The sequence below is a fragment of the Capsicum annuum genome, chromosome 2 (genome assembly GCF_002878395.1).
Source record: "Capsicum annuum cultivar UCD-10X-F1 chromosome 2, UCD10Xv1.1, whole genome shotgun sequence".
In the NCBI taxonomy this organism is placed as follows: Eukaryota; Viridiplantae; Streptophyta; class Magnoliopsida; order Solanales; family Solanaceae; genus Capsicum; species Capsicum annuum.
In genome coordinates, this window is record NC_061112.1 from 77,896,600 (window position 1) to 77,908,485 (window position 11,886).

The 11,886-nt window shown below is 33.2% G+C and overlaps 1 protein-coding gene across 1 annotated transcript; it reads left to right on the top strand.

Annotated features, from left to right (window-relative positions):
- Positions 1-4,330: 4,330 nt before the first annotated feature.
- LOC107858595 (uncharacterized protein DDB_G0275933) lies at positions 4,331-11,669 on the top strand. Its single transcript, XM_016703330.2, has 3 exons — positions 4,331-4,751; positions 9,511-9,658; positions 11,414-11,669. The coding sequence occupies exons 1-3, from the start codon at positions 4,697-4,699 to the stop codon at positions 11,490-11,492; spliced, it is 282 nt and encodes a 93-aa protein (XP_016558816.1). The 5' UTR covers positions 4,331-4,696; the 3' UTR covers positions 11,493-11,669.
- Positions 11,670-11,886: the final 217 nt, after the last annotated feature.

The following is an 11,886-nucleotide window of genomic DNA, read 5'->3' on the forward strand; positions in this document are numbered from 1 at the left end:
TGCATTGCTAAGTGAAACAAATAATTTTGTTCATTTTTTGGCATTTAATGCTGTTGTATTTCGCTTTTAGGGTGGACCTATACGTGTAGCCCCCCCTTTTTTGTTTTTATGTGGGTTCCATGGGTTTTTTATTTTTGAAAAAATTATGTGGATTAGTTATTATTGAGTTTTTATTATCACTTAAAGCCTAATTTTTAATTAATTATAATTTATAGTCCTCTTGCCTATTAATTATTTTAATTACAATTCATAACTTTTTTCATATATTTTGTTTTTTTTTTCTATTTTCTATCATTCTCTTCTTTTTCTATTTTCTATCATTCTCTCTTCTTTTTTTTTTTTTTAACTTTTTCAATCTTTTTTCTTCAATTTTTTTTGTTGCTTTCTCTTTATTTTTTATTCATTTTTTTTCTTTTTCTTTTTTCCTTTTTCAGTTTTCTCTTTTTTCTTCTTCTTCTTTTTTTGTATTTTTTCCCTTCATCTTTTTTCTTTTTATTTTTTCTCCTTTTTTTTGTATTTTTTTGATTTTATATTACTTTTTATATATATATATATATTTCTTTTTTTTCCTCATTTTTTCTCTTTTTTTTCTTTTTTTTTTCTTTTCAATTTTTCTCCTTCTTTCATTTGTGCGAACTAGTAAATATAAATATAAGTGCGAATTATAAAATACAAATATAAATGCGAACTATAACATACAAACACAAGTGCGAATTATAAAATACAAATACAAATGCGAACTATAACATATAAATACAAGTGTGAACTATAAAATACAAATACAAATGCGATCTATAACATATAAATACAAGTGTGAACTATCATTTGTATTTTTTAATTATTGAAAAGGAACAATTGATTTTTTTTCACGAATATTTGTTTGTATTTATTGATAGAGTTGTATTTATTGATACAAATAAATACAACTCAAATTTCTATACAAACATAATATATACAAATACATATTGTATTTGTATTTGTAAAATCATTTGTTTGTCATTGTATTTGTATCAAGTGATATTTGTTTATTTACAAATATGCATGATAGCTTTGATATAAAAATACAAAACGGTACGTTTTTATCAAATGATACATTACATATTTATATATTTTAGAATCAAGAAAATACAATTAATGCATTTACTTGTTTGTATACAAATACAAATGATAAATTGTATATCATCTCGACTAAATACAATATGCAATTAACTTACAAATACAAATACAATTTTTTTAAAAAAAAAAATAGAAAGGTAATGAAGAAAATAGAATATAAATACAAGTATAATCCAAATATAATCTAAATATACAAACACAATAAAACCATAATATAAATATAATCCAATATAATATTTAGTCATTTATAAAATACAAATACAAATCTTTTAATGCTTAGATGACCATAAAAATTAATTATGGTGATATAATAAAATCACGATTGAAATAATGAAGCAGGCATGTCTAAATAACTTATAACAACTAATTAGAAGTGACAAAAAAAATTCTTATAAAAAATACTTGGAATTTTTTTTTAAATGGGTATAATATAAGATATCAAATTAATTTAAAATATCGAGAGTTAATTTATCGTTTTATGTTTAATTTATCTTTTTATTAAATATTATTAATTTGTTAATACTTAAATAACTTATAATAATTAATTAGGGGTGATATAGTAAAATTACGATCGAAACAGCTGAATAAGGTAGTACAAAACATCAAGAGTTAATTTATTATTTTAATTCTACTTTTTCTTTTTTTTAAAATTAATAATGGGTGACATAATAAAGGGGAAAGGACAAGAATGGCCTGTCGGCCAAAGTATTTCCATCAAAATGACCCTTGAATTCATATTACCATATAGTAGCCATTTCCACCAAAATGACCCCTGAATGTTGCATTCCTCTTTCTTCCTATTTTTTTTTTTTTTGTTTGTTTTTCACTATTTTTTTTTTCATTTTTTCTTTTAATGTTCGACTTGAAGAAATGAAACCCGGAGGTGCTTGGGTGTGTGGAAAGAAATAGATTCTACTCTTTTTTATTCTTTTTAAACAATTGAGTAATTATTTTTTTCAGATTATTTTGTATTCACCAGTATTATTAAAACAACATCTATTTATTTTGTTTAGTTTTACTTATTTATACAATAAAATACAATATCATATACTTTTAACATAATACAATTGTTAAAGATATATATTTATATATAATAATGATATAGTTTCTATACATATACATATTCTATATAATAATTATAGCATTTTCATACACATTCTATACAATTTTTAACTACAATTATTATTTAGATACATATTTTATACGACTCTATATAGTTTCTACATGTATTCTAAAAGTGTATCAATCTTGAATAAGAGAGTATGAATTGAGTATCAATTGAGTATATGGACACTGGAAGTGTATCAATATAGTATAAAGATGTATTAATATGGTATAAAAGGGTATCAATTGGGTATAGGGACTGGATGTGCTTGCATAAAATTTCCTTTTCTCCTTTTTAAAAAGTGTATTAATATAGTATAAAAGTTTATCAATTTGGTATAAAAGTGTATCAATTGAGTATAGAGACTGCATGTGCCCAATTGGGCCAAATGGCTAAAAAAAGAAATTAAAAACAGGATAAATTACACAAATCCCATACTTAAGAGACTGTATTACCTAATATTCCTTATTTTTTAAAAATTTACATAAAATCCCATTTTTCAACTTCATTCTTGATACATATCAAGAAAACCTCACATCCTATTTCTATTCCACTATTAACTCATTCAAGATTTCCTTCTCTAAAATATCTCCCTAATTATCAACAATTAAATCATTTTTCTTCCTGATTTTTTCTCTTCCATTAATGCTTATATCATATTCCTTACTGATTTTTTCTCCCCCATTAATGCATGCAACTTTTTTTTTCCTCTCCTAAAATCTCTTTCATTTTTTTAAAAATCTATTGATACATATATAAATTTATTTAGTTATTCATACATGTTTATTTTTTTAATGGTGATTCATATGAACGATAAATATGATATCATTATATGGTGATTGATACGATAGATATATTTTGTATGATTTTAACGGGTGATAATATGATATTAATGGGAAATACGTGTTGTATTATGGTGATTCATATGATATTAATGAGCGATATATATGGTATTATGGTGGTTCATATGGTAGATATAATTATTTATTTCAATTATTGGGTGATTCATATATATAGTATTATGGCGATTCATATGGTAGATACAATTATTTATTTCAATTATTGAGTGATTCATATGATATTAATAAGTAGTATATATGGTAGATACAATTATTTATTTCAATTATTGGGTGATTCATATGTTATTAATGAAAGGTAATGGTGTAGTCAGTGTAGGAAACAAAAGTAATAATATTTTTTTAAAAAAGACTATAAGCAAAATTGAAACATAATTAAAATTAAATCTAAAAAAACAGTCTAAAATTAAAGACGAAAAAAGAGAAAAGAGACCAAACAAACCATATATTTCATAATTAAAGACGAAAAAGAGAAACATAACTAAAACACCTACATTAAATCTAAAAAAAGAGAAAAATTAGATATCTTTCCTTAAATAAAAGAATACAATGAATAAAAGAGAATCTATTATTTCCTTAAATAAATATCATGTTAGTTTCAAATGTATCACTTTTTCATATGTATCACCATTTTAAAAAATTGGGACAAAATGTAATTAACAAAATAGTCAAAACTTTATATAATATCACTTAAAAATTTAGGGATTTATGTAAGTTACCCTTAAAAATAGCCACCGACTACAATTGTCCACCTTTTCACATTGTGACAATTTTTTTTAAAATGACCAGCCCATATCCTTTTCTCCATAATAAAATCACCATTGAAACAACGAAACAGACACGTCTTAAATGATTTATAATAACCAATTAGAAGTAATATAATAAAATTACTATAAAAAATACTTGTAAAAAAATTTAAATAAGTCTCATATAAGACATCAAGTAGAAATAAAATGTCAACAATTAATTTATTATTTTATATTCAATTTATTATTTTAATTAATTATTATTATTTTTTAAAATTACAATTGAAATAAAATGTCAATAATTAATTTTATCATTTTCTATTCAATTTATTATTTTTATTAAATATTATTAATAATTTTTTAATACATGTAATAAAATTAGATTGAATCAGCACCGAGCAGCATGTTGAGGTGCCTGCTTGTCGGGACTTTGGATTAAAAAGCATTCTTAAGTTGTCCAATTAAGTGGGAGTTACCAAGTTTTTTAAATTAGGTGAGAGGAATAATTTTTTTTTTTTTTAAAAATTTTTTTCGTCTCAACAACTTGTTTCAGTTGTAGAACAACTTTGGTAGTTGTTCGACAACTTTACAAAATTATTTAACAACTTTCAAAGTTGTTCAATAATTGCGCAAGTTGTTCAGACAACTAATACAGTTATCTAATAACTATCTCAATTATTAAAAGAAATTAATTTTTTTTTTTAACAAATTTGTGGAATCTACTTATTTCCGCTTTTTAATTGGAAACTTGAGGGGCCTTTTGACTCATTTTTCTCCTGCTTATCCCCATTTATAAGTAGAAATAGAATTCATTCAGTAACATTCTTAACTACTGAGGGTTTAGGTTTAGGGAGTTGTGGTATCAGTTGGTAATGGGATACGTGGAACAAGCCAGAGAAAATCACGTCAAAAAGAAGGTTGAAGAAGGTATTTGCTACAATAACTAATAATATTCATCTATTCCATTCTGTAAATTCCCCCTAGGTTAAGAAAAGTTTAGCTGCTCTTATTCGTTCCTTCACTATCCACAATTTTGATAGATTGCCAATTGGAAACTTAAATGGGTCTTTCAGCTGAGAGAACGTTTGAATTATCTGAGAAAAGGGGCTTTTAGTTAAGAAACTATTTGGATTGGCTTATTTTAAGTGTTTTTAAGAACTTTTATAATGTTTGTGTAAAATCAAAAAGTGCTTGTAAGCACTTACTCGTTTTTAAGTTAAAATGACAAAAATATGTTGAAAGTCATAAGTCAGGATTTAGGATTTATAACTTACAGGCTCTAATTGTCTCCAGTAAAGGAAGTTAAAGAAGCATGTATTTTGTTTCTGTGCTTGGTTTGGAACTTGGGAAAAGAAGGGCGAGGAAAGGGAAAGTGCCCACACCATTCACTTCTCATTCGGTCATTTGAACTAGTCCCTCCGTCCAACAATACTTATCCACTATTGACTTGACACACACGGTAAGAAATAATAAATAATAGGAGTACCCTGTGAATATAATAAATTTAATATCTTGGGAAATGCATTGAGCAATGAATAGTATTCAATAGCAAGGATAAAATCAGTAGAAAAGGTAAAGTATCCATTGATTTTTCAAACTGGACAAGTATTGCTGGACATCCATTTTTCGTATAGTGGACAAATATTGTTGGACCGAGGGAGTAATTCAGTGCCTTGAAAAGGAAGTGCCTTGCTAATACATTTTACTAATTTCTTTACTCAAGGGAAGAGAAAAGTTTTTTCAGCTTTCTATTCATTTCTGTTAACTTCCGAGGTACGTATTAATCATCGTTTCCCATTTGGTTGAATGATGATTAACTTTATTATTGGGATTTGGGAGGAAGGAATTCTGGTTAATAGACAAATCAATATTTAACATGCTAACAAGATAAGACGTTTCATATTCGATTAGCTTAATCATGTTGCAAAAACAACAACAACAACAACAATAACATACCAGTGTATTCCCACATAGTGGGGGCTGGGGAGGGTAGCGTGTACGCAGACCATACCACTACCTCAGGTGAAGTAGAGAGGCTGTTTCCAATTGACCCTCAGCTTAGGACTGATAACAGTATAACAAACACAAAACATAAATGCATATAAACTAGTACAGTAAGCAAAATAAACTAACACTGCTAGCCACAAGATAATACTATAGCCACAAGATAATACTACAGCCACAAGATAATACTAAAAACTATCTAACCGAAATCATAGACAACACACAACACCATAAACAAGAAACTTCAGACACAAAAGAACGCTCCCCTACTGTTACCGACGCACTCCCACCCCCAACCTTTTACCCTAATCCGCGTCCTCCACACCTTCCTATCAAGGGTCATATACTCTGAAAGCTGTAACTGCTCCATATCATGCCTGATCACCTCCTTCCAATATTTCTTCGGCCTACCTCTACCCCGCCTAAAACCATCCATAGCCAAGGTTTCACACCTCCGCACGGGCGCATCAGAACCCCTCCTCATCACGTGCCCGAACCAACGTAACCTCATTTCTCGCATCTTGTCCTCCACCGAAGAAACTCCCACCTTCTCCCTAATAATCTCATTCCTCACCTTATCTTTCCTGGTATGGCCACATCCATTGCAACATCTTCATCTCCGCCACCTTCAACTTTTGAATGTGAGAGTTCTTAACTGGCCAACACTCCGCTCCATACAACATAGCCAGACGGACTGCCACTCTGTAGAACTTACCTTTAAGCATCACATAAAACTCCCGAAGCGAGCCTCCATTTCAACCACTGTGCCCCAATACGATGCGTGACATTCTCGTCAATCTCACCATTGCCTTGAATCATAGACCCTAGATACTTGAAACTTTCCCTCTTCTGAATAGCCTGAGAGTCTAGCTTCACCCCTCACTTCCAACTTTGAAGTTGTGAGTTCGAGTCACCAAGGGAACAAAAAAGGTGGGAGCTCCTAGGTAGGGATAAAAAGAAATGCACTATGATATTAATAAATATTCAGAAAGGACTCAGTTAAGATAATTAAAAAACAAAATGGCATTCAATCTCATCCCTTATCCTCTCTTTTAGTACTAATTGAATGTGAATTTGAGAAAATACGGTACTATTTGAATTTTCCCGGACATGCACCCGATTTGTACTAAGACTCTAAGAGTATGTTTCTCAGCAATTGTTTGCTCTAAAACTTCAAGGAAGTTTCTGCTTTAAGAAGTGATCATCCATTTTGCTTTAGGATTCTTTTTCTCTCATCCATGGATGAAGTGGAAACTTGCATCGGGGGTGCTGTGTGATAAGAAGGTGCCGCCCAAGCTTAAAGGTAAATTCTATAGGGTGGTAGTCCGTCCGGCCTTGCTGTATGGAGCGGAGTGTTGGCCAGTTAAGAACTCCCACACCCAAAGAATGAAGGTGGCAGAAATGCGGATGTTGCGCTGGATGTGTGGACTGACCCGAAGGGATAGAGCTCGGAATGAGACTATCCGGGAGAAGGTTGGGGTGACTTCAGTGGAGTGTAAGATGCGGGAAGCACGATTGAGATGGTTCGGACACGTGAAGAGGAGGGGCATGGATGCCCCGGTCCGTAGGTGTGAGAGGCTAGCGTTGGATGGTTTTAGACGGGGTAGGGGTAGACCGAAGAAGTACTGGGGTGAGGTGATTAGGCGGGACATGGAACAGTTACAGCTTACCGAGGACATGACCCTAGATAGGAAGGTCTGGAAGACGCGAATTACGGCAGAGGATTAGGGCCTGTTCGGGTCGCTAATGTAGGGAGGTAATTGGTGGGGGTGTATTCCTGGTATGATTCCGTATTCAATGTTCTGTTCCGTGTTCCGTGTTCTATGTTTGTTACGAATCTGTGTGCTTTCCTCTGCTTTATATTCCTGCATTCCTGCTTTACTCTGTTTTATATTCCTTATGGCTGCAGTATCTATGTTATGTCATCTGCTTCTGTGCTGTACTATGTGTTTGTTTGATATCTCGTAACTTGAGCCGGGGGTCTTTCGGAAACAGCCTTTCTACTTCATCAGAGGTAGAGGTATGGACTGCGTACATCTTACCCCCCCCAGACCCCACAAAGTGGGAATACACTGGGTTTGTTGTTGTTGTTGTTATTCTTTTTCTCTCATCTGGTTTTCTAGGATGGCAGAGATAGACTAACAGCTTAGTTAAGGTGACTCAAAATTATGTGGTAATTTGTTTGCCGTTTTTGTTTTAGCAGTCGAAATGTAAACCAAGGGCCAAATTTAGTAGGTGAATGGGAATTATGTGGTATATTCAGTTGCCATTTTTGTTTTGGCGGTTGAAATGTAAACCAAGAGCCAGGATTAAGTGACTGGGAATTATGTGGTATATTCAGTTTTTTTTTTTTTTTTTTTTTTTCTGTTTTTGATGTCTAATACGGGAATCAAGGATTTTATTCCACATAAACGGTTAAGAGTCTATAGATAAGAACAAATGGTGTGTGTGTGTGTTGTGTGTGATTGTTTGAGGCTGAAGGTTTTTTTCTTTTCAGAAGGTAAGTAACTAGTATATTGAAAAGAAAAGAAGGAAACTTGGCACCAGATAGGCAGTACAAGAATCAAGAATCCTCCTGAACAAAAACAAAAAGGAGGAGGATATCTATGAGCGTCCTAAACTTGCAAGTAGTCAGTGAAGACTCACATACTATCTACCACCTTTACTTCCCGTAGATTTAACCAAAAGACTAAAAGCGATAAACATCTGTATTTAAGTTACAACAATAACAACATACCTAGTGTAATCCCACAAAGTGGGGTCTGGGGAGGGTAGAGTGTGTGCAAACCTTACCCTACGGCCTACCTTGGAGGTAGAGATGTTGTTTCTGATAGACCCTTGGATCAAGGAAAAACAGTACAAAGCAGCCATGGAAGTGAAGAAGCCATGGCAAAGTACTACAGTAAGCATGACAACTCATCTGTATTTAGGTTGCTGGACACTAACTTTCTCTCAAAGCATCTGACATTCTTTCCTTCCATATACTCTTGCATAAGCAGGCAGGAACGGTATACCAAATCTCCTTAAGAGTTTGCTAACAGTAGTCATCTTGAAGAGATTCAAAAAGAGAGTCTGCCTCTGACCAGCCACTGGACATTGCAAAAAGAGATGACTGCTGCACTCCACCTCGCTATTACATAAGAATATCAAATGAAAAGACCTCCCATCTTTGTTCGCCTCCCATAAAAAGTTTCTCCTGATCATGTCTAGCTTCTTTCTCACATTTATAGGTAGTGGAAATAGAGATGTGAGATAAGTGTGTAGCGAGTTGAGGACACTATTAACGAGAATCAGTCTACCTCCCAATGATAGATATTTTCCTTAAAAGTTTTTTGATAAGTTTTACATTTCAACATAAATATATGGTATGGACTCTTCCCTGTGCCTTTTCCTGTCTCATAGTTTCATGTAAGAGTATTTACTCAGACTTGGGGAAAAGTTCATTTCATGCTTTTGTGGAACAGGCCATGTGCATTTTTATTGGATTTGTTGTGTCTGTTTGTCTGTTCTCTCCTTTAAATTAAGTCACTTATGTTTACGTGATGTGAGTCTTTGTGATCACATATGCTATCTGACATCTGTGAATATCTGTCATGAAACTGAGACAGACATCTATTATGGTTTACTTGTATCATCACTTTTTCTTTCAACTTAAGCTTTTTTTATGTATCAAATGTTTCAGCTTTGCGCAGTAAAATGAAGCAGAAAGCACTCAAAGAATGTGATCGATATACTACAAAATACGCCGAGTGTGCCACAGGAAGAACTATATCTGTTGTTTGGCAGTGTCGCAAACAAGCTAAGGAATTAAATGAGTGTCTTCATCAGTAGTATGTCCCTTATCTTTGATTTAACTTGACGGTTAATTCTGGACTTGCTTATTAGTGAAATGTTTCTTTATCCTTGAGGTTACCATGGCAATTTTGTTTGTATACATGCTTGCTTATTTACAAACAAAAATGAAGGATGCTTTTGTTATTTTTCTTTTAATTGTTGAAAGTAGACAAAACAAATGATAAGAAAAGCAATGCATACTACAGAGAAACCGCGGGGACAAAATGAAATCATGGAGTACAGTTTGGGGATGCTTTTGTTATTTTACAGGCGTACCTGCAGTCGTTTTGCGAAAACCTTCTCTTCACATCTCCTGTTACAAGGAGCGAGGAAGTTACTATTGTTGTGTATTCCTGAACAATTTCTCCACAGAATAAAGTATGATCTGGAGAAGTGCCATGCCGTCCTCCGGCTACCTAATTTCTGACAGTTCCGCCTTCAAGTCTTTGTTTGGCAAGTTCCCACCATTTATTATCCTTTTCTCTTTCTTTGCTTTATCATATGCCGTGCCCACCCTACCCCCAAATTCTATCTCCTATTCCACTGCCACCTCTCCCTCCGCAAAGTCCTCTTCCTCCCACAAATCTTTCCGCCTAGCAGCAGGAGCTCCACCTCATCCTTGTCTTCCTATACCTTCTGCCTTGTCTATTCTCCGTCTTTTTATTCTCCTTTACCAGTTAGCCACTATCCTTCTCGATGCCGCCCGCACCATTCTTTTTCTCCTCTCCCCTCTTGCTCTTTCTCTACTTCTTCGTTCTCAATTTCTCTAACACGTCACCACCTCTCCCTCCTGTTATGCCAGTCCATTAATGCCACCCCCTCTTCTTCTTTCCTATTCCTATACCCTTTTTTCTACAATTGGGGAAATTTTTCTTACGTGTTAAAGTAGATAGATGGCAAACTTGCCAAAATAATTGGAAGGGAACTTTAAATCAATTGCTTGGACTGGCATTAACAGCAGTTTGGCACTAGATCCTTTTAACAAAAGAATCTAAATTAATATTACAAGCTATGGTTGTTGCTATGAAAATTGGTAATTTTCTGTTTGTTCTTGCTTAGTTTGAACTTTAAGAAGTGTAATAAAAGGTTCCCTTCAAATGACAATGTAGGTACCAAAGATGGTATCTGTTGAACTTACAGCCAATACACCAATCCCTTGCAAAAATGAAAGTCTAAACCTCTCGCTGATGAGCCCAGTTATAGCTGTATCTGGTTTGGTGGCTCCGTATTACCGACCTTTAAAATGTGGTTCAATTATTTGTTCTCTCACTCTATTGACAAATTCTCTCAACTATTCCTCCAGAGAAACTGGCTAAACTGCAAATTTCAAATGCTCAAGGTACTAGAAACTAGACAGACAAAAATATGGATGCCGTATACTAATTTACAGTTGGAGACGGGTGAACTGTTGATCCTAAATACTTTTTGGCTGTCGAGGTTGTTGTGGTTTCCTCATATTTTACTTTGGTATCTAGTTCTGGGCTAGTTAGTCCAGGAAATTTCTAGCGGATGAGCTACTCAGGTAAGTTTAGACGAACCAAATGTAGGATGAATGGGTTCTGGGACTGTAACCCGATTCGTCTTTTGTTGTACCTGTGAACAAAATAACCCCTTTTGACTGAAATTTCTAGTACTTCAATTTTATGACATCCTCTGCAGTTGTATTGAAAACCACTTTGTGGGAATACACTGGGTATGTTGTTATTGTTGCTTCTAAAGTTGCATTTTTTCCTCTGTTTCCTTTCGTGTAGCACGAATGACTCTGTTTTGGAAGAATTGAAGAAAGCATACATGCGCCAACAGAATGAACAGGGATCACTTAGAGTATGACTTTCATGATACTTCAAGTTAAGTTGTCTCCCCATCTTCTGCAGTTCAGAGGGCTTTTACTTTCTTATCAGGCTTTGGCTGTGAATAACAGCCTGTGATACTTGAACGAGCAGTATGTATTTTGGTACACTTAGTTCCTGATGGAACTCACAGTTTAATAAATTTGTGGTTTGGTAAGTTATACGTGCTACACTTCACTAATTTTCAAATTGGGAGAGGTGTGCAACTTTTCTTAGCAAGTCATTTTGAGATGAGTTCATTTATTTTCCCAAGTCTGTTGATACTCTATATTGCAATATTGGAGGAGGGTGTCCCATCTAGGTTGCTACGTCCCTTCTCCTGTTAATAACCTCAAATTCTTCACGGGAATCGTAACTTTTGATATGGTTTCATA

Excerpts from the sequence above, each read along its gene's own strand:
- LOC107858595 (XM_016703330.2), top strand. The coding sequence starts at position 4,697 with ATGGGATACGTGGAACAAGCCAGAGAAAATCACGTCAAAAAGAAGGTT. Across the intron at positions 4,752-9,510 it reads CAAAAAGAAGGTTGAAGAAG|CTTTGCGCAGTAAAATGAAG; the intron begins GTATTTGCTACA and ends CAAATGTTTCAG. Across the intron at positions 9,659-11,413 it reads AATGAGTGTCTTCATCAGTA|CACGAATGACTCTGTTTTGG; the intron begins GTATGTCCCTTA and ends CCTTTCGTGTAG.